Source organism: Hydra vulgaris, chromosome 13, assembly GCF_038396675.1.
Source record: "Hydra vulgaris chromosome 13, alternate assembly HydraT2T_AEP".
Classification (NCBI taxonomy): domain Eukaryota; kingdom Metazoa; phylum Cnidaria; class Hydrozoa; order Anthoathecata; family Hydridae; genus Hydra; species Hydra vulgaris.
Genome location: NC_088932.1, coordinates 30,280,115 through 30,305,000, shown reverse-complemented (window position 1 = coordinate 30,305,000; position 24,886 = coordinate 30,280,115). Strand labels below are relative to the sequence as shown.

Here is a 24,886-nt window from a genome sequence, read left to right as displayed (position 1 = left end):
TTTGTGGACTTCATTGAATCTCACCAAAAAACCGGAAAAGGTCTTGGAACAGAGATAACTGAAAAATTGGAGAAGGATGGTCTAAACATTTTCAATTGCCAGGACTAAGGCTATGACAATGGAGCCAATATGTCTGGAAAATACAATGGCGTCAAAGCTCACATCCATTCTCTTAATGAGTCAGCAAGATTTGTTCCATGCGCAGCTCACACTTTAAATCTTGTTGGTGTTCATGCTGCTAAGGTTTCCCCACTCATGATTACGTTTTATGGAAAAGTTTAAGCCATCTTTAACTTTTTTTCAAGTTCCACGTCAAGATGGGAAAAAATGATGAAAACGTTGACCATATCATTAAAGGGAAACAGTGACACAAAATGGTCTGCCAAAAAAGAAGCAATCACACTATTGCACAGACAAATCAAAGACGTTCTTCAAATTTTGGAATCCATTATCCACAATCCCATGACAAATTCTGTCACTGTTAGTAGTGCAAAAGATCTTCTCATTCAAATTGATTTCAGTTTTTTGTGTTTGTTGGATTTCTGGCGTCAAATTCTTTCTCAAATTGACAGGGAAAATAAACTGCTTCAGTCAAAAACCATTTTAATTAACTTTGTTTCAAAAAAAATGAAAGGATTGAAGGCTTCCATTCAGAATCTTCAAGATGTTAGGGTGGACAATATTATCAAAGATGCCACAGAAAAAGCTAACCAGAACGGAATTGATGGTGGCTTCCAATCGAGAGGAAGCTCAATGTGAAGCGGATGGCACTTTATGAAGCTGAAGATGACTTTGTTTGACAGCATTATTACACAAATTGAGTGGTTTAAGGCTATGTCTGCTGTATCCTCTGATTTTGACTTCCTCAGTGGGCATTCACTTTTTAAAAGTTCAGTGGATGAACTCAAGAAAAAAGCTGCAAATTTATTTTAAAATTACAAGGCAGATTTAGATTCTTCTGATTTCTAGTCAGAAATGGCAAGCTTTAAATATCAAGCTGCCGCAATGATGGACAACTTTGAAAAATCTAGCCCGATCGACATTTTGCAGCTCATTCATAAATATTTTTTAACCGATGCTTATCCCAACACGGCAATTGCTATTCGCATCTTCCTCACCATACCAGTTACACTTGCTACGTGTGAGAGAAGTTTCAGTAAACTTAAGCTCATAAAAAACTATATGAGGTCAACAATGGGCCAAGAACGTTTGTCTAGTTTGGCTATAATTTCAATCGAAAATGAAGTGGCAAACAACATTGATTTGATGATGTCATTCGTAAATTTACCTCAAGAAAAACCAGAAAAGTGACATTAAACTAAAGTTTGTGCAACCTTAATGACAAATTTTACTTATTACTTGATGTGATAAATTTTGTGATCAATAAATCATTTTTTTCGTTTAATTTTCTTCTTCTTTTTTTGGGGAAAGAGGGGGGGGGGGGGGCGCAAATTTCTTTTCTTGGCCGAAGCGCGAAATTGGCTCGGTACAGCCCTGAGGATATTAAAAGAAAACATATATATACGATTTATTCGTATTTATATAAAACATATAGTTGTATGTCTGGCAAAGTAAATCATAGGCAACAAAAATTATCTTATTTTCGCTTAACTCCATTTATACCATGCCAGGCCCATTGGATAAATACATTCATTGAACAACGCTGCGATGCCAGTATTACAGTTAGATTTATTTTAAAATAATAATTCTTTCTAATACAAAATGATATATTCCATTTACAAAAAAGTTTATCGTTGATTATAAAACCTTTACAACTCTGTAACGTATCTAAAATAAGATAAACAGTTCAAGCCGAATCAATAAAATCTGTACGGGTTTTATTAGTATCAGTTATACATATCGTTGTAGAAAGTAAACTGACTGATATTTAGACAAAAATACCAGAACTTAAGCTTTAGAATTATCTAGAAAATGGCATTTCAACTGCATTTTTTTAGATAATCCTATTCATTTTTTACTGTATTAATGCTGACAACCTGACCATAGATATTTTAGTGCAATAAAGGATGCTCTTCAATTAGGCATTGATCCTGAATCCAATTTTAAAAGAGTTCATAGAAGAAAACTTTTTCATAGAAGAAAAATTTCCAGAAAAACATTGATTTCGGTCCGTATTTTCAAATGACATTTAATTTTCATACATTTTACAGATCGGAATTCAAAAGTTTTTAGATACTTTAGTTTTATTATCCTCTAAAAAAAATACTATCCTCTGAAAAAGTGAACCATTTTTTATTTTATTAAAAACACTGTTAAGTATCAAATACTTTATATTTGAAAGATTTGATTGAAAGATATATTTTTTATTTATATTTTCAAAGGAAACTCTAAGAAAATTTAATTAGGGATTAGCATTTAATGAGTCGGTTCCCCATCTCCAACCTAATCAACGTTTGCGTGCTTTTCAATAACTTTGGTTGTGCTAATTGACATTTAAACGAAATGTTGTGCTAATCGACAACATTTACGTGCTTCGAGTGGGATTCGAACTTACAACCCTTGGACATGTTACGTTTGAGTATTTTGATAAGCTTTATAGAGCTGAATCAAATTATCAGGAATAGCTGATAATGGTTGCGTTGAGTCTTTTATACTCTCCAAAAATTTTTCTACTTGTCCTGGCGCTACTTTTACAAAAATAATTTTTTTAAAGTTATCTAATATACCATTTCACAGGGCTTATATCTGGAGCGCTAGTCGCTAATAATTCATTGACATTATCTGACAAAAAAAAGCTTTCTGGAGACAAGTCAAGTGTAAAATTTTGATCATTTTTTTCTAGATCATGATTTAGAAACCATAAATACTTCATTAACATATATATATATATATATATATATATATATTATATATATATATATATATATATATATATATATATATATATATATATATATATATATATATATATATATATAAACACACACACACACACATTAAAAAAAAAACTTTTAAATGTAAAAAGTTTATTTTTACATTTTCTCTTAAAATATGTGACAATATTTATATTATTAAATTTAAAGTTATCTTTCGGTCAGCGCTGGTAACAAAAAAACACAACTAATAATGTGTATATTTTGAAATTTTAAAATAATCTTTATTAATTTTATCGATTATATATTATTACATTAAAACATAATAATATTCTTTTCTTTTTCATTACAATAACTTCCTGATATTATTTTTTGATTGATATCATTTTGCACATTTTGAAAAAATCATCACTTTTTAATTAGTCACGTAAAACCACACTAAAATGCAAACGATTTTCGAGGTCTATAAACCGCACTTAAATGCAAACGATTCTCGAGGTTTATAAGTGATGGGTAATAAATGTTAAGGAAACCTTGCAACATAAAAATATATTAAACAACAATCATGTAAAATGATAATAATCAATGACCATGAAGCATACCTGACTATTTTTAGACCAGATTTGAAAAAATATATATATATTTAAATATTTTTTAAAGAATCTACAACATATATTAGGCCCCTACTCAAAATTGTGCCCCCACTGATATTAACCCCAAGACTGTTGTTAATCCCACAATTGTTGAACGTAAAAGTTAATAATAAGATTTTGACAAAAAAAATTTGATTAAAGTTTAAGCCATATCAAACTACTACCACTATCTTAATTGAAATATATTAAGTTGCTTAATTTAGATTGTCAGATATGTAATTAAATTTATTTAGATCTCTTGTTGAATATGTAAATATTAAGATTTTTTGTCAGATATGTAAAATAAATTTAAAAAATCTATTTTAGTAGCGATGAAAAGGATATAGATTCCATTCTAATTCTTGCTTCATAACACCCGAAAGTATGAGTTCGACATTGTAAACATCTATAAGAAAAAAAAAGTTCAACATTATATAAGTTTTCTTATTAACTTATATATAGCTTATATATAAGTTAATAAGAAAAAATAGCTCTAGCCCGAATCAAAAAATCCTATAGTCTTTATAAGATTTTAAAACGAGAAAAATGTCTGGATTAGAATTTAAATAATCCAACCCTTGTGCTTTTTTTGTGTGTGGGAGTTTTATGGATTTCTTTAAAAAAAGGATCGTATTTCCAAACATTTATCAATGTACTATACATACTATGATAATATTTTTACTATTTCAATTATGATGTACAAACTGACACACTTCAAATATAAATAGTTTGAATTAAATGCATTAAACTGAAGATATTTTGAACAAAAAAAAATTATAATGACCAATAAGTTATTTAAAGTTTGTAAAGCAATAAAATGTTGCAAACAAAAATAAATACTTAAACTTTTATATCACTTAAATTCAAGTTGGGAGTCTTATAACTGCTTACAGCACATAATATTTTTTAATAAAGAAAATTTACAAAATTGGTTTTAAGTTCAGGTTATTAACTTGAAACCAAATTTCTTGCGAATTTACTTAACTGATTTAATTAAATTAAAAATACTATGTCATAAAAAGGTATGGGAAGTTCAATTTCAAAATTTATAGTTCCTCTATCCTTATTACCTTGATTTTTTATTTTTTTTTATTTTTGCCACAGTAGTCTTCTACTTCTAGTCTTCAGTAGTTTCTTAACATTTTTGGAGTAATTCATCATGACTTTTTAACATTTATAGACCATAACAGTTTTGGAATAATTCATCATGACTTTATATAAATAGTTAAAAAGTAACTTCATTACAGATTTTATAAAGTATTTTTATGTCGTTAACTAAAAGCCAAGATTATGATAAAAAATAGATCAACTAAATGGATTATAAGTTTTACTGTATTATATATTTCATTTAATATATTAGCTTAATTTGTTATTAGTAATTATAAGTTAGTTCACATTACATGGTAAATGAACTAAGAATATTTTATTTTTACTAATGACCCGTATTACAGGTTGTTTACTGTTAGTAGTAACAACAATATTTTTTTTAGGACTAGGTCAAAGGCACCAGTTTAATTAACATATTTTTAATCATTAATTAATTTGACACTTTTTACTTATTTTTCTATGAAAAAATAAATTTGAAAAGTAAAGTTTTATACTACCTAGCATAATCAACTTTAATTAGAGAAATGTAATACTAGGTTACAATAAGTAAAAAAATTGTCTCCTGAATCAGGAAGAAAGCAGATGAATAAAATGAGATAAGTTTTCAAAAAATGTTTCTTTACTAAAGTGCAATTATTGTAATAAAATTATATAAAGCCAAAAAATAAAGAAAACTAGACTTAATTTAAATAAACTTAAAAAGAAAATTCTAAAATCATTAATGCTGAACTGGAAAGAAATTAAAGTGTTATTTATATCCAAAGGATTCCAAGAATCATCTCAAACATCTACAAACTTAATATTTAATCCTATTAACCCAGTTATTCCTCCTGGGAGTAGTTACTCTTGCTCTACATCTACAAAAAGCAAAAGAGAAAACACATCAAGATCAAGCTTAGAAAACTACACATCAAGATCAAAAAGATGTTTTTGACTTTCAAGTTGCCAAGTTTTTTTTTCCATGCAAAATGCCATTTAAAGCTGTGGAAAATATAAAAAATTTGTGAAAATTTTGAGACCTGATTGTGATCCTCTAAACTGAAAAAAACTTTCAGCAGAATTACTGGATAAAATTAATGATATAGTAAATAAAGCTAATAATGAAGTATCTTAAAAGATGGTTAAAATAGTGTCAGAAATGACCCAGTTCACAGTGTACATAGTGGGAGGACCCCATATTTAATCTCTACTATAAATGCAGAAAACAAAAAAAAAGCTTCAGCTGTGTACAGTTAGTCGTTTCTGCAATAAAACACATCATGAAGGTTGTTACATCATGAAGGTTTATGAGCAAAATGTAAGTATTATAATACTGAACTGTATCATTGTAAATAAATAAAATTAAAAGCTATAAATAGCAAATAAATAAAATTAAAAAAAAAACACTAAATATATATATATATATAACTTGAATATAACTGGAAAAATTTATTTTCCAACAGCCATTAGGTACTTGCCATTAGTATAAACAACAAGAATAAAATGATGAAAGAAAATATTAAGGAGGAATATCTACATTTACTGACATATGTTATACCTTGATTTTGAAACATTAAACTAAAAGAAATACGTGAAAAAATACTTTTAGCTATATGAATTTTTTTTTCATTCTAAAAGCTCTATAAAACCTACAGGACTTTTTGAAGATCATGTTCTTTGTTAAGGAGTGCTTAATCCAAAACTACAGCTTTTTTTATGTGAAGAAAATCTATTACTATTCAAATACATTAAAGTAAAACAAATAATAAAACAAAATATTTATCTAAAAAAAAAAAAAATCATATTTTGTAATTTATTTGATTATTTCCAGAAATTCTTTACTTCATTAAGCTTAATGGAGTGATAATAAAGAAAAATAATGAATAATTTTTACCGTAACCATTATTTGATAGCTCACTCCAAAATTCCTTATCATCCATACATGATACTAAGTAACTATTATGTGTACGATCCTATAATTTAAGCAAAGTAACTATTAGGTGTACGGTCTTATAAGTTAAGCAAAGTAAATATTATGTGTATGGTCCTATAATTTAAACCAGGTAACTATTATGTTTATGGTCCTACAGGTTAAGCAAAGTAACTATTACGTGTATGGCCCTATAAGTTAAGCAAAGCAAATAAAATTATAAAAGTTTGAAAAAATAAATAAAAACTAAAAAAAAGAAACCTGAAGACAATTTGCAACAAAAATGGTGTGAATATCTTTTAAAGTGTTAATTTCTGACATCTACAGAAAATATAAATAACAGTAAAAAAATAAAATAATAATACAAGTATGCACAGTAAAAAAATGTGTAATAATTGATCCAAGATGTTGGTAAGCAATGTTTACGAAACTTAAAGCCATTGCTTACAAACATTCTGACTTGTTTAATAACAACATCAAGGAAATTGTATTTTTCAGTGTCTTTATGTGTTTTAACTAATTAAAAAGTAGAACTACAAATGCTATTACTGCAGAATTATGCAATTATGCAGAATGTATAAAACATATATATACACAATATTTTGAACTTAGAATAAAATTTCTGTGTATCTAACTAAACCTAAATAATAAAAATGACTGGTAAAATGATTATAATAAATATTAAACATCAATATATTTTAACTGACAAAACCAATAATCATTAAATAAACATAATATCTGATAAGTTTAAAAGAAAAAGAAGTACCATAATTTTGTTTGTTACAAAATAACCTTGTTACACAGAAAATATTTTAGAACAATGCCAATATGCTTATATATAATATTTGGAAATAAAATTGCATATTCGGAATTTGGAAATAAAATTGCATATTTGGAAATAAAATTGTAAATTGCTATAACGGGTGATGTGGAAGTTAATCGGACAAAATGAAAACGTCAATAACTTATTTATAAATAAAAAAACAAACTACTATTAAATTTTTTTTAAATAAAGCATTTATCTTTTAATAAAAATATATTATTTTTATATGAAAAAACACCACCATCTGCAATTGATCTCAATTTTGCTCTGAGGCCTTTCATATGCGACTGTAAAAAGTTTAAATCAATTTCTTGTAGTTTTAGTTTAATGCGATCAATCAAACTTGCTCTGTTGAAGCTTGCCAATCTCCCTCGTAAACCTTCTGTGCCAAATGTCCCCAAAAATTTTCAATTGGTCATGCTTGAGGCACATTTGGGGGATTGGATTCTTAATCAACGTAATAGACATATTGGTCCATCCAATTTAGAGAATCTTTAGAATAATGAGAACTTGCTAAATCTGGCCAAAATAAATAATTAAAGTCTCCGTGATACTTGTGAATAAATGGAAGAAGTCGTTTTTCTAAACATTCATTAATATAGATTGATGAATTGATCGCTACAGCCTTGGAAGTGCGAAACAATGGCTCGGACATACCACGGTCCGATATGGCTATCCACATTAATATTTTTTTTGGAAATTTCTCTTTTCCTATAAAACGAACACTTTCTGGACATGTCTTTTTGTTGTTTGTGTAGTATCCAGAATTTCCAGGCATATTGTCCCCTGCAAAACAAAAGTATTTTTCGTCATCGATGACTAGAAGCGATTTTGTGTTATAGAGTTGGTTAACTAGTTTCCTGCTTCTTTTCTTTGCCTTTATTTGTTGTTCTATAGTGTATTTTGGAGTCTTTTCACGTTTTCTATATTTAATATTCATTTTTTTAAACTGACGTCCAATTGTCGATTGATTTACACCGAATTTAATACCTATTTTTCTCTGACTGACCCGCTTTCAATTGTTGACAAGTCTCATTAATTCGGCTTTCTTTTCTCTAGTCCAGGATGTCAGACGACCAGGGTGCTTTCTATCAGAAAACGATTGAACAGTTTTAAGTCTTTTTAGGTTATCATATATTGTACTTCGAGCAAATCCTTCCTATTCAAAATGATTTATGATTTTTTTTTTTTTTATATTAGGTTTATTTACAAAAAACATTTTTAGTCGCTTTCGAAAAGATTCTCGTTCAGCTGCATTTAACCTCATTTTAAATAATTGTGTTTCAAATAATAAAGTTTATATTTTATAGAACGTTTATGCCTGCGCATAAAACCACAAAAACTAATTATTATGCTCAAATAATGAAATTAGGATTTGTCCGATAACTTCCGATCACCTGTTAATCGATTTTATTGAAAAATTTATTGTCAAAAAACATTTTTTTGTCAATAAAAGTTTTCAATAAAATCGATTATAGCTGTTTATCACAGCTGTTTATCAAATGTATGTATATCACATTATATCAATATATCAAAGTCTTTTTAAGGAGAAACCAGTAATTCATATTTGAATAAAAACTGTGATTTTCTTTCAAACAATTGCATACAGGTGACCAATTGAGAAGTTTCAGTCAGACAGATGCAGGATAAGTGGTTCTAAGTACAGAGAGCCATTGAATAAGAGCCATTGAAATAGAGCCATTCAATAAGAATTCACAAGTTTAGAAAAGAAGCAGGATTTGTTTAAAGTTGAAAAATAACCTCTATGATAGGGTTGGGAAGGGGGGGGGGGGTAGAGGACATATGCATCATATGAATTTTATTAATATTATTAATTCTGTTACAGATAACTGAAGTAACCATATAAAAATGAAAAATAATTTTTAAAATTTATATTTCTTCATTTAAATCTGGAAATCCAAGACACAAGTGTTTATTAGTCAAATATTTATTCAATTTATTCTACCAATCCTTGAGCTTCTTAAGTCAAAGTGAATAATAAATGTTAAAGTTTTATTTGAGAATTACCCTTTCTGTCTATCTATTCATCTCATCTGATTTAAATAGAGATTAAGTCCACTTTTAAAATACAGAGTGGTGCAGAGTAAACACATATTTTTCGAACCGCTAGTACCTAGCAATGGGAGGGGGTATTGACCTTGAACGAATGTTGGCAGACAGCCCAAACAATGCCGTTTCAGTCGCTATGGAACATAGAACATCGTGTGTTCACTGTCAAGCAGTTTTTTTAGAAACAATGATGCTGTAGTCACAGTGCAACGCCTTTTCAGCCAATATTTTAGAGTTTGACAATCAATTGGACGTCAATGTTCAAAACTGTCGGTATTGGGCATCTGAGAACCAACAAGAATTACACCAAAGACGCCTGCACACTTTAAAGGTAACAGTGTGGTGCTGCATTTCAAAGTTGGGGATTGTTGGACCCTATTTTTTTGAAGAGGAAGGAATTGCAGTTACTGTTACATCAGCTCGCTACGTTGAAATGTTAAACAACTTCCTTCATCCAGAACTTGAAAGGCATCAAATGAACATGAGAGAGATTTGGTTTCAGCAGGATGGTGCCACAGCTCACATGGCGAGAGCATCAATGGAAGTGGTTCAACAAATGTTCCAAAGACATGTGATTTCGAGATTTGGTGATGTTCACTGGCTGCCTCGCTAACCCAACCTGTCAATATATGACTTCTTTTTGTGGGGATATTTGAAATCAAAAGTGTACATGAACAAGCCTCGCACACTCGATTACCTTAAGAATTCCATTCGTCAGGAAATTGAAGCCATGCCGAATGAAATGTTGGAGTGAGCTGTCTGTAATTTTCAGAAGAGGATCCAAATTTGTATCCAGCAAGAAGGACGTCATCTTAAAGAAATTATTTTCCGAACCTAAATATGGTATGTAATTTCAAAAACTGCATGAAAAAATCTATTATTTAATACTTGTTTTTATTATTTTCAACCCATTGTGTTCCAGTAATTCAATATTGAAAAACATGCGTTTCCTCTGCACCACCTTGTATATCTGCTAACTTAACTCTAATAAACAAACTTTATCTAATAAGATCAAAGTAATCTTTTCTTGGGTTTTGACAATCGGAAAGTAACTTTGACAATCGGAAAGTAACTTTGACAGTTTGAAAGTAACATTTATGTTTTAAGATTTCATTTTAACTTAAATAAACAAGAAACATTGTTTGAAAAACAATATTTCAATAAATTAGCCAGCTCTTTTGTTCTTCAATATTATATCAGCACTTTCCCAATTTTTTTAGTTTAATTTATTATTATATTTCTTTAAAATACCTTATATAAACATTGCTTTCTACTATCAAAATAAATTTGACATTTTATTTATTTTACTATTTCTATTTTTGAAAAATGGAAAATTGATTTTTAATCAATTTTTCATTTCTGAAATTTTCATTTTGGTTTCTCAGATTTTTTTTTTTTTTGTTAACTCACCTCCCCAAGGCCCAGAAGGCCACTACAGATGAGGAGGCTACTTAATTGTGGTTATAACCCTCTCTCCTTGACAAATAAAGAACGCTGCGTGGAGAAACAAGTTAAGCGCCGTACTACCAGGGATGTGGTGGAGATTGAACTCGGAACCTCTCGCTTATGAAGCGAGTGCTATACCACTACACCACTAGTGCATGATTGCTTCCAGTGAGTCGATATACACAATTTAACATGAAACATTCTATTTATTTATTTTACTATTTCTATATTTGAAAAATGGAAAACTGATTTTTTATCAATTTTTTATTTCTGAAACTTTCATTTTTATTTGCTTCCAGTGAGGCAGATATACACAATTTAACAAGCAACTAAAGCTTCACTAAATAGAACACTACTTCAAACATAAATACTAATAAAACAATAGAAATTATACACAATAAAAATCAAATGTTTAGCTAACATACCTTTCCTCCAGCACATTCAATAATTTCTCTCATTGCATTTGGAGCTGGCAAAATAGAAGGTGTAACATGAAAATGTAGACCCTAATTAATAAATGCAGCATTTAGTTTTATAAAAACTAGAAAAAAAGAAAAGAAAGACAAATACGGAGATAAAACATACTTTACAAACTTGTCTTGTTTGAGCCCGTTGCAAAGATCGTTTTAATTTAAACCCAAAAAGCTCTTCAGACTCTGGATCAATTAGTGTATAAGGAGCTTCATCTAAGGAAGTTTTGTTTTTGGTTTTTTTTTATCATGTGTGAAATTAATTGAAAATTTCATATTTGTTTTAACACCATTTACAAATTTACAAAAATAATTATAAATAAATAATTTGCGATAAACTTTAATAAATAAAAATACAATGAAAAGATTCAAACCTAAAAATTTTTGTGCTTCAAAAGAATCATCTACCCATGCAGGGGCAACAAGAAATTTGCAAATAGAGACTGCCGAAAGAAATTTCACTGTCCGTGTGATCTAAAGATTCATTTTAACACAAATTATTGTTTTTTTAACTTATCAAACAATATTAGTTATGTTGAAAATTCCAAAAAATGAGTAAACTTCTATTACAATGTTTCATTGTTTGTGGTGTGCATAGGCAAGCAGAAGGATTTGAAAACAACTAATTTAATGTCTTTAGTTGTGAATATTTTTTTCACAAAAAAAAGTTTAAGAATTTAAAGCAAACAAAAAACAAAGATTGAAATAAAACAATAAAACTTAGGAAAAAATTTATAAATTAAAAACCTTTGGCGCAACAAGGTGTGTACAGTCATTGACACCATGAGCCAGTTCACCATTCATTTTTTGTACATTCTAAGTGTATAAAATTTTCAATGTTAGTATTTAAAGTTATATGCATACACACACGCATACATTCTCGCCATTCTTAACTAGTCATATTAAAGCTTTACTTGATTATTCACATCAAGACTTTACTTGACTCATCATATAATGGCTTTACTTGATTTATCATATAAAAACAACTTGATTTATCATATAAAGGCTTTACTCGACTTATCATATCAAAGCTTTACTTAAAATGTAGTTAATTTTTTTTTTATGTATGTTTTGCTTCAAACTAAATATAAAACATACACAACATATATGTTATGTATTTTTAAAATCTAGTAAATTCAAAACACGGTTAAACACTAAATGCTATTTTAAATTTTTATGCAAGTATTCTGATGTTTCTTTATTTGATAAACGACTATAATTGTTTTTTTGTCACAGATCTCAAGACAAAATTTTATTATTTTTAATTTTCTATTTAATTTTTATTATCTTTAAGTCTTTAACTTAGAACTTTTAGAATATTTGAAACAGTTTCTTATCTTTTTTTTACATACTTCACCGTTATATATTCAATAATTATTTATTTAAGTATTGTATCAAAAAATGATGGAATCCAAAGAGAGTTGTTTAATCAAAGCTTTCTATCTACATATGTAATGTACTACCTAGAGTCTTATATTGTTGGATCTAGGGTTGTTTGTGTACTCAAATTGGTGTTGCCACAAGCTTTATTGTCAAACTATTACTTTGAATCTTAGATAATGTCCAAGTATATGAATCATCAGAACCAGAACTTAGTCAATGTTTTAATTTTATTTTTGCTATAATTTTCTGAATCTCCATTGCAATGATATCTTGAATTTTTTTTTTTCTAAATCAATTTAAGCTTTCTCATATAAGCAATTTTTAGTTTTCTAGGATAAACAATTTTTAGCTTTCTAGGATAAGCAATTTTTAGCATTTTAGGATAAACAACTTTTATCAATTGCGATGCAGTAACATTTGTTAATACCTAAAGATTATAGAAAGTTCAATCTTCCTAACACAACCATTTTTCAAATTAGTTACATTAAGCAAGTTAAAAATGTCAAAAGTTCTTGATTTTTGAAATTGAACCTGTGGGTCAGAACATACTAAAAGATGGCAAAAATAGTAAATATCTACATATAGTCTTATAATGCATCAATAATCATTTGTTTTTAGGGTTAGAGAATCCATTTCTGACACTGAAAAAAATCAAATTGTTGCCAATGGGCCTGTATGCTCAACTTACATTTATTTAGCAGAGAAGAGATCGCAGAGACAAGATAACATTAAAGATAGGCACCCTGTTCTAAGCAATAATATATGCAATAACTTTCTATTAAACATAAAATATGTAAACATTAGGTGATGTAAGCAATAACTTTCTATTAAACATGGAGTATATAGTCATAGCATCAGGAGATAAAACCACTTATGAGTTTGTCATTATGATTGTCATGAAGATGATTGTCATGAAGATCAGAAACAAAACAAGATTCGATTAATTCAATTTTTATTTTTTTATTTTTATAATATACTTTTAAAAAATTTTTTGGTTCATGATTTAAACTATTAGAGAAAGCTTGACTTAAAAAGTAATTGGCACCCTAAGCAATAAACAGACAGTAATTGGCACCCTAAGCAGTAAGCTATATAACTCCCTATGTTTATCAACTCAAAGCCATAAAAAAAAGTTCTTGAAAAATAAAATTTTTGTTAATGAGAATGTTAATGGGAATATTGATAGAACCTGTTGTTCTCATGTTATTTGTGAAAACAATAACTTTCTGTATTCATTCTCTAGAAATATCAGGATTATTAGAAGAATGATACTTCATTTTTTATATTTAAAGGAATACTCTACAAAGTAAATACGAAAATTCAAAATTTTGAATTACATGAACTAACAATAAAATAAAAAAAAATACAAATAGTATACAATCATAAATTACCTGGCGAAGTCGATAAACTATATTTCCAGTTAAACCTGTAAATAAAACCCGCTTGACTCCAGATGATGTTTCCAACTTTCTAAATAAACTTATGTATAGTTTAAAAAATTTATAAACTATTTCATGCATCCACCAACATCTTTTCATACCTTATTTTTTCTTCAGGCTGGTTTAAACTCTGTGTTTTTTCCTAATAAAAAAAGAAAAAGAATCATAGATAAAACTTTAATAAAGCTATGAAAACATGTCTTAAAGAAAATTATACATATATCTCATTATTATTTTTATTGAATGTATTTATATGTATATATTTTCATTGAAAAAATGTTTAGTTTTCTTTTTTTTTAAATTTGCTGAGCTATGCATAATCAAAAAATAAGTAATCAGGCACCATTTTTAAATCATTAGAGCTTAAATCAAGAACTAATAATTAATAAAATTAATAATAAATCAATAAAAGTAAAAATGTTAATAATCTTCTTAAACTTAAAATAGTTGTCATTTTTATACTTTTAATATGGAAAAAAACACATACTGAAACTTTTTAGTCCCTGTGTAATAAGTCCCTGTGTAATAAGATATACAAATAATTCTCGACCAGGAGGTAATCCACTGTAAAGAGTGGTAGCCCTCCTACATCAAATAATGGACTGTCAATTCTTGGCAGAAGAAAATTGGCCGGCCTTTGGACAAGGAAACCATTCAGCAACCTCGAAAATATTGCATGAGTGGTGTGGCAAAATAACGGAAAAAAACACATACTGAAACTTTTTAGTCCCTGTGTAATAAGTCCCTGTGTAATAAGATATACAAATAATTCTCGACCAGGAGGTAATCCACTGTAAAGAGTGGTAGCCCTCCTACATCAAATAATGGACTGTCAATTCTTGGTAGAAGAAAATTGGCCAGCCTTTGGACAAGGAAACCATTCAGCAACCTCGAAAATATTGCATGAGTGGTGTGGCAAAATTTCACAGTTTCTGTTATCACTTTCTGATAGAATAAATAATGTAGAGAAGAACGAAAAACAAAAATATGAGCGCTTGCAACTTTTAGAGTCAGAAAAAGTAGTTAATGTAGAATTAATAAATCAATTGAAACTTGACATTGCGCAAACTAGTTCTTTAGTCAAACAATCAAGTACAAATGATTGGATTCAAGTTCAAAAATCAGGGAAACAAGTTAAGAAACCAAACGATCAACTTATAATAGCAAATTCTACTATAAATGAATTAAATGAACGTAAAAAGAGAGCTAAAAATATTATTATTTATGGAGTGTCAGAATCTGATAAAGTTTCTTTAGACGATAAAGTAGTTGAAATTAAAGCGAAAGTGTTGGAAATATTTACAGAAATTGGAGTTCAAGACATAAATTTTGAAAATGTGAGACGATTAAGAAGTAAAATTTCCGACAAGCCAGGTCCGTTGTTGGTTAACTTGGCTGATTCCAATCTACGAAACAAAATACTAATTTCATCCAAAAAATTAAAATTGCTTCCAAGTTTTAAAAATATCTACATATCTCCAGATTTAACAGATGCTGAACGTCAACAGGATTTCATACTCAGAACAGAACGAAATAAACTTAATAATGCCCTTAAGGAGACGGACCCCTTTTGGTATGGTATCCGTGGAAATCAGATCCAAAAATTTAAAAAGAAACCAATCGAATTTAGGCAGTAAGGCTAATCGTCTGTTATCTATGAGTAATATTGAAAAAATAAATTGCATGTACCTAAATGCCACATCTCTTGACAACAAATTTGATGAGTTTAAACTAGTAGTTGCAACTTACAATCCTACAATTATTAGCATTACTGAAACATGATTCAAACCTACTTCTCTCTGCAATTTGGATGGTTATTGTTTATATAAAAAAGACAGATGTGATGGTCGTCGAGGTGGAGGTGTATGTATTTATATTGATTCCAAAATAATTTCATATGAACTTAATGACAATGCATTTACATTGAGTCAAACGGAGCATGTCTGGGCTGTTGTCCAGTTTGGCCATGATAAATATCTCTTTGGATGCATTTATAGACCTTGTGATTTCATGGTAATGACGGATATTGAAAATGTATTTAAAACTGCAAGAGAATATGTTGACCTAAAAGATTTTAAAGATCTAATTATAGTTGGAGATTTTAATTTTTCTGAGATAAGTTGGTCCAATGGATTTATAAACTCTATTAAAAGACCATCAGGCATTGAGCATGATTTCTATCGAATAATAAATGATAATTACTTATATCAGCATGTAAATTTACCAACATATCAAACAACAAATAAATCTACCGTAAACATTTTAGATTTAATATTCACCACTCAGTCAGCAAATATAAGTGCCATCGATAGAAAATTTGTTTTAGGAAACATAACCAGAGGTCATTTGATACTATGTTTTGATTTTATTTTTAAAAGTAAAACAAAGAATGTAAATACAGAGAAAAATAAATTTGTATATAGAAAAGCTGATTATAATAGTATTGGAGATTTCCTTACAAATGTTGATTGGCTTCAGTGTTTTCATACCAAAAGTGTTCAAGAAATGTATAATGAGTTAATTTATTATACTGAAGAAGCATGTAACTTATATGTACCTATAAATACCTCGTTTGTAAATTCATCATCTAGGAAAATGTGGCTAAACAAAGACCTAATCTCACTCATTAGAAAAAAGCAGAATTTAAGATACATAAATTGTTCAAGTAAATGGAAAAACTCAAATCTTTGTAGTAATTATAAACAATTGTCAAAAAGAGTTTCAATTGAAATTTCCATAGCAAGACGAAAGTATGAGTTAATGATTGTTGATAAAGCTAAAAAGAACCCAAAATTATTATATAGATATATGAATTCTCAACAATATGTAAAAGACTCTATAAAAGCTCTGAGGCAACCAAGTGGTGAAATAACTCACGATCCTAAAAAAATCGCTGATCTACTGAATATAAACTTCCAAAACATTTTTGTAAAAGAAAGTAAAAATTGCATTCCATTTTTTAAAACAAGAATAAATGATACCACCTTTAACTTAATTCCTGAAGATATTCATTATGATGATGTTCTTGAAAGGCTTAAAAATCTTGATCAAAACAAAGCATATGGAGTTGACAAATTACATCCATATATCTTAAAAAACTGTGCTACTGCTTTTGCTCTTCCTCTCACACTAATTTTTATGGAGTCAATAGAAAAAAGTCAACTACCAAATCAATTTAGTTCAGCAAATATAACTGCACTATATAAAAAAGGTGACAAAACTGATTCTGGGAATTATAGACCTATATCACTTCCTTGTATTAGTTTTAAAATACTTCAAAGAATAATAAAAAACAAGTTAGAAAAATATCTTCACGAAAATAATATTATAGCTAATGAACAGCACGGGTTTGTTAAAAACAGGTCATGCACCACCAATTTACTTGAAACTCTAGATTATATTACAAGAAACGTTGATCAAGGAATTCCTGTTGATGTAGTTTTACTTGATTTTGCAAAAGCATTTGATACTGTTCCACATCAAAGGCTTATCTCGAAACTTAAAGGATATGGTATTAATGGCCTGGCACTTAATTGGTTTCAAGCTTTCCTGTCTAATAGAAGGCAGAGAGTCGTTATGGGAGATTATGTTTCAACTTGGGCCGAGGTGTACAGTGGAGTTCATGGAGTTCCTCAAGGCTCAGTATTGGTAAGTAATTTTTATTAATCATTCCTTTAAATCAAATTGTACTCGTGACCATATCCTACAATATTCAAAAGACTTTTCGAAACATAAATACAGAGAAAACATTTTACTTAATCGAGCTGCAAATTACTGGAATGCACTGCCAGAAACTGTTGTCAAAGCTACTTCAATAAATTCATTTAAAGCAAGACTTGATCGATGGGAGTCAAACCATCACGAGACTCAGCTGTCAAAGTGTGTATAAAATCACACTCACTGGTAGCAATACCAGTCACAGCAGAAACTAATACTAATACTAATATAACCATAGTCATAAGAAATAGATAGCCTGGTCACTCGGGCCGTATTATGTGGTTTTTCTAATATTCATTAAAAACACTCGAAAACTGTCGAACGGCCAGGAACAGAGTGCACAAAGTATGGAAACGGACAAAGAGTTCAATGGTGAATTTGATATTGAAACATTTTTTTCTTTGGAGAATGATTTTCTTTTTGCAGATGAAAACTTTAATAAAGATTTAGACGCCGTGGTGTTGGAGTTGCCTAGTGAACCTGTTGAAAGCACACTTTCTTGCACAATTTGCTCTAAGAAGTGCATATCTCAAAGAGGACATACAAGACATACAAATTCAAAAATCAAAGTATTCTTTTGGATTTAACATTACAAAATCCTTTGGATTTAACATTACAAAACCACATATTCTTCTCAGCGAATTTAAAAGTCTGCTCGATAAAAGCATTACTTCGTTGATGGACGACGAATGCTATCCTGATTTGTATAGAAATGAGTTAAGAATTAATCATGCAATGCTATTAGAAAACTCACAACAAACCCTATCTCTATTAGAGGCAACAATAGCTAGTTTTAAAGATAATGACAATGCAGAAAAGTTTTATCCTCAATTTTTCAAAGGTATTAATTGTGATAGAGGAATTTTCATTAACAGTCTGACTAAAAAAACAACTAGACTTCTTGACTATAAACTATGCAATCATGTTTTAGCATTTCTTACAAACTCATTTTACAATAATTCTTTTGTAAATTTAAATGATTTATTGTCAGTTGAACTTTTAGATAGAGATAAAGAAATTATCTTGTATCTAAGTGGTTATATATTCAGTACATTTTATTGCAGAGTTTGCAATAAAATGTACTGAATATATAACCACTTTATTGCTTTAAGTTTCACCATTGCTGGACCATCAGGAACTCTTCCTGATGATATGTACATACATACATACATACATATATATATATATATATATATATATATATATATATATATATATATATATATATATATATATATATATATATATATATATATATATATATATGTGTGTTACCATACTCAAACTCATGAAAATTAAAACTTTAAATGAAATTATGGCTAAAAATATCAAAACCAGAAAACAAAATTTCAAAAAATTTAGAATTTATGTTAAAAAGTATTTTATATATGAAAAAAAAATCTAGTCCTCTCTTGTATTAGCTATTTGAAATTATGTATATATAGGACTGCTCTGAGCCTAATTGAGTCAAGATTAAATTATGACACCATACACCTAAGTGAATAGATGTCAAATAAAGGTTTTTGTTAAGATTTCTTACTTTACAGTAATGTTATTATGCTAAAAGCAGACATTAAACCACTGAACTATTGCTTCTAATGCAAGTGATCTAACTACTACACATATAAAGGCTCCCCATGCACCCAATAAGAGGAAGGACAGCAAATTTAGGGAGCTTTTTTCAAATTTTAGAGGTCTCTAAACCAAATTCGAGGAACTAGTAGTCTAATACATTAGGTAATCAAATGTTTTTTAAAATTATGGATTCCTAATGACAGTTTTTGGGAAAAATACATTATTTTTATATCTAGCGGTACCTATGAAAAATTTGTTTTGATTTGTGGCTATGAAAATAGCTGTTTTTATGCAAATTCATTTATTTGTTTTTCAGCAATACAAGGAGATATAAGAGAGTTTTTTTACTAAATCACTTGAAAAGTCAACTTTTTTTATCAACAGATTTTTTAGAGTAAGTCCATTTTCTGTGTGGTATATGTGTCATACTCTCCTCCATTGACAATTTGTTTGATTCATTAAGATTCAGACAATTACCTGCAATTGGGTGAAAAATATGTTGATTTTGAATAGTATTATAATTGAATCCAAAATCAAACAAGGAAGGATTCTCTTTTCTTCTACCAATTGACTGTTGTTATTCGAAGTAATTTTCTAAAGGATCCTGACAAAATCTTTCAGTTAAAACATAACTTACATTGTTATTAATTAAAAATTTGACAAGTTCAATAACAGAATTAACTGTTATCTTTATACCATCATGGGTTTGCCAAGTAATAAACATATTACTTCTATCACTTTTTGAAAAATTTCTGGGTCTTGATTCAATAGAAAAAAGCCAATCAGAAAGGTATTTAAAATATTTTCTTTTAGCCATGTAAATGGAACATCATTAGCATCAAAAAATGGTTTCAAAAATGAGTTGCATTTAAATATATAATCATTTGTATTACGAACATTTAAGCAATAAAAAAAATCATTAAAATATCTGCAAAATTGTGCAGTTCCAGCAGTACCAGATGATGCATAGATTTCTAATGCAGTACATGAATTACTTTATGCACTAATGAATTACTAATGCACTACATGAATTACTTTAAACTTGTGCAGTTAAACAAACATTCATAGCTGAAAATGGAGTTATTTTGATGTGCTCAACGGTTAGCTTTGGACTTGCATGCAATTGACATTTTAAATCTTTATAAAACAAATCAGTTATATGAGACCATAGGCCAGGTGAATAAAAATGAGCAATTGCTTTTACTAAGTAATTGGTCAGCTTTACGTGAATAAAAACTTAAGCAAAATAGCTAAAGTTTTTATTCACGTAAAGCTGACCTATTACTGAATAAAAGCAATTGCACATTTCTATTCACCCGGCCTCATAAAACATTTTGACCCTGATTCCACATATAACAATTGCTTTTACCAGCTCCAGAATGTTCCTTACTGTTTTAATTAAATGAGGGACATCACAAATAAAATATATAAAGCTTTTATCGCCACCATCAGCAAATAAATTATCAGTGCGGTAAGTCACATCAACATGACCATTATTATCTTCTTTCTCAGTCAGATTAAAATGCATTTTAAAAGTTTTCTATTCAATGATGCTCCATCACAAGTAACTGCTACTACTTTTAAACCAACTGAGATTTCTAAAATGCCAACAGCTTTCCAAAATAGAGAAAATAATTGCACTGATGTAATATTTATAGTAGCAAAGTGTGCAAAACTGTATTTGAAAGGATTTACAATACTTCTTATTAAGAAAACTAATACATGAGGAGCAAGTTTGTCTGCCTGTTGTAATTTTGCAAAATTAACAATAGGATCGCCCAAATCAACATAACCAATTAATTCTCCATGTTTGCCCAAACAAGATTTTCTTGAACTTTCATTTCATCAAGAACTAGGACAATAAACTTTTCTTGAGCTAAAAAATGTTCAACTTTATCTCTTAGTTCTTTGATTATATTTTTATTAAATCCTAACTTTGGCTTCACATAATTTTTAGTCACAAAATAGCCTACAACTTGGTAAAACTAAGAAACTAGAATTATTTTAATTGTACTGCTTCATAAGCAGCTGGTGATTTTGCAGCTAATCCCAAACAGTAACATATTATTGCTGGATGATAGCGAATTCCTTGCTTTAAGCTTTTTAAATATTTTTGCTGCTCTTTCTAAAACAGGCTCATAAATGGAGAAATCTTGATTTTATCAGCTCCTCCCATTATTTGAACTAAATCACTTTCAATACTTTTACTTATAGCTAGTGATGAATTTTCAATCTCCTGCTTCATCAAAGCTTTTTTAATTCTTTTTAAATCCTTTTTTAATTCTTTATTTTCCAGATAAACACTCTGTAATGTAAGCTTCAGACGATCTGGAGATGTAAATTTAATTGATGCATTTAATTTAGCAAGGATACAAGCATTGGCAACATTTTTTTCAAACTTATGATTTCTTTTTTTTCAATGCTTTTGCATTGAGAACAGCATAACACTAACTCAATCAGCATAATACATGACTGAGATCGACAATACTCTGTCTGATTTAAAGGAAACCCATTCCTATATGAAAATAAATCAAGCTTTTTTAAAATACAATGTTTAATATACAGATTCGACTTTAATGCAAATATATCAGTTATTCCAGAACACAGGCTAAATGAAGTAACAATAGAAAGATTTGAAACTGAGATTTGAAGCTAAGATTTGAAGCTGAAATATATTGCGTTGACCTTTTATATTTTCTATATATTAAATGATCACCTGGAATGAGCCAAGAATATATATATATAGAATATATACACGAATGGTAAAAGCTAGAGTATCATCAACATATATTTTATATCGAGGACTTAAGTGGATTGTGTCATAAAATTTAAATTCTGCCACAACAGGACTCACACTGTCCAGTCACAAATCTTTTACTTGCTAATGCAATTTAGGTTTAAAAGTAATAATACTATTCGAAATAATAGAAGCATCTTTTTTAGCAACGATTGAAGATGCAGATTCCCTTTGTATAGGCATTGATGACATAAAACTTTTTTTTAGACAAAAAGTCAGTAATGATCCAGGTTTTAGTGACTTTCTGTTGTTATGAAGTATCATTTCTGGAAGATAGTGCTTTTCACAAATAAACAGACTCTTACTTTCTATTTGAGCCTTCAAATTTATATCTTGAATACGATCTTTAAGAATAATGGCTATTAGATTTTTCCTCCAAGAAGTATTAAAACTCTCGTTAGATGCAGGAATTTTAAATATTGAAACTCCCTTATGCCTCCTAGAAATACTGCATCTTTAAATAAAACAATTAGCACCAAGCATTTAAAAAATTGGATGAAGAAGATGCAATTCAAACAAGCAGTTCATAGAAAACAATCGACGAAAATAAATTTTGTGCATTCTGCGGCGGATTGGACACTAAAAAATTGCTAACAAAGAGTTGACTAAAGAAATACCACAAGTGGCCAGACTATCTATTTCTTATTACTGATATAACAAGATAATAAAAACTCAATCCCTGCCAAGTCCCTGGTAGTGCTACACTTTTATTATTCCTTTGTTTGGAATTAAACGATTGAGTGAGGTTTGAAGTTAATAAAAAAAAAAAAGTAAAAATATCTTCCTTTACTGTAATGGCCCCTCAGCCTTGTATACAACAAATAAACAAAAGGTATTTTGAGTTTTCTCTTTTGTTATATTTATTTTTACATTTATTTACCTGATATTATCAAACTAAAACATATCATTAATCAACAATTTTAGCCTGACCGACTTTCACTGACTGTGAGAATCATTCACCAAAATCCAATTAGAGCAAAGTTATTTAAAACAATGTACTCTTGATAAGTTATTTAAAACAATGTGTTCTTGATAAGTTATTTAAAACAATGTGTTCTTGATAAGTTATTTAAAACAATGTGTTCTTGATAAGTTATTTAAAACAATGTGTTCTTGATATGTTCTTTTTAAAAAAAACTTTGACTAACCTCTTGATAGTCTTTATTCCATGCTTCTAGACAAAAACAAAAAAAAAATTATACTAACTCATGCAATAAAATCAACTAAGTTCATGCATATACAAATTCATGCATAAGTTCTAGACAAAAAAACTATACAAATTCATGCATAAGTTCTAGACAAAAAAACTATACAAATTCATGCATAAGTTCTACACAAAAAAACTATACAAATTCATGCATAAGTTCTACACAAAAAAACTATACAAATTCATGCATAAGTTCTACACAAAAAAACTATACAAATTCATGCATAAGTTCTACACAAAAAAACTATACAAATTCATGCATAAGTTCTACACAAAAAAACTATACAAATTCATGCATAAGTTCTACACAAAAAAACTATACAAATTCATGCATAAGTTCTACACAAAAAAACTATACAAATTCATGCATAAGTTCTACACAAAAAAACTATACAAATTCATGCATAAGTTCTACACAAAAAAACTATACAAATTCATGCATAAGTTCTAGACAAAAAAACTATACAAATTCATGCATAAGTTCTAGACAAAAAAACTATACAAATTCATGCATAAGTTCTACACAAAAAAACTATACAAATTCATGCATAAGTTCTACACAAAAAAACTATATTCATGCATAAGTTCTACACAAAAAAACTATACAAATTCATGCATAAGTTCTACACAAAAAAACTATACAAATTCATGCATAAGTTCTACACAAAAAAACTATACAAATTCATGCATAAGTTCTACACCAAAAAACTATACAAATTCATGCATAAGTTCTAGACAAAAAAACTATACAAATTCATGCATAAGTTCTACACAAAAAAACTATACAAATTCATGCATAAGTTCTACACAAAAAAACTATACAAATTCATGCATAAGTTCTACACAAAAAAACTATACAAATTCATGCATAAGTTCTAGACAAAAAAACTATACAAATTCATGCATAAGTTCTACACAAAAAAACTATACAAATTCATGCATAAGTTCTACACAAAAAAACTATATTCATGCATAAGTTCTACACAAAAAAACTATACAAATTCATGCATAAGTTCTACACAAAAAAACTATACAAATTCATGCATAAGTTCTACACAAAAAAACTATACAAATTCATGCATAAGTTCTAGACAAAAAAACTATACAAATTCATGCATAAGTTCTAGACAAAAAAACTATACAAATTCATGCATAAGTTCTACACAAAAAAACTATACAAATTCATGCATAAGTTCTACACAAAAAAACTATATTCATGCATAAGTTCTACACAAAAAAACTATACAAATTCATGCATAAGTTCTACACAAAAAAACTATACAAATTCATGCATAAGTTCTACACAAAAAAACTATACAAATTCATGCATAAGTTCTACACCAAAAAACTATACAAATTCATGCATAAGTTCTAGACAAAAAAACTATACAAATTCATGCATAAGTTCTACACAAAAAAACTATACAAATTCATGCATAAGTTCTACACAAAAAAACTATACAAATTCATGCATAAG

General features: G+C 28.6%; 1 protein-coding gene across 2 annotated transcripts in view; it reads right to left on the bottom strand.

Moving 5' to 3' along the window:
* Positions 1-3,087: 3,087 nt before the first annotated feature.
* Positions 3,088-24,886, bottom strand: part of LOC100206227 (PAX-interacting protein 1) — a 68,847-nt gene continuing 47,048 nt past the window's right edge. For both annotated transcript variants that reach the window (XM_065814993.1, XM_065814994.1), the window contains exons 13-23: positions 23,351-23,376; positions 14,215-14,255; positions 14,066-14,144; positions 12,039-12,107; positions 11,666-11,765; positions 11,407-11,507; positions 11,247-11,327; positions 6,744-6,803; positions 6,447-6,525; positions 3,812-3,872; positions 3,088-3,347 (exon numbers count right to left, since the gene is read on the bottom strand). In XM_065814993.1, coding sequence (XP_065671065.1) covers positions 3,335-3,347; positions 3,812-3,872; positions 6,447-6,525; positions 6,744-6,803; positions 11,247-11,327; positions 11,407-11,507; positions 11,666-11,765; positions 12,039-12,107; positions 14,066-14,144; positions 14,215-14,255; positions 23,351-23,376 — 710 coding nt within the window. In that variant the 3' untranslated portion in view covers positions 3,088-3,334. The remainder of the gene's footprint in view (positions 3,348-3,811; positions 3,873-6,446; positions 6,526-6,743; positions 6,804-11,246; positions 11,328-11,406; positions 11,508-11,665; positions 11,766-12,038; positions 12,108-14,065; positions 14,145-14,214; positions 14,256-23,350; positions 23,377-24,886) is intronic.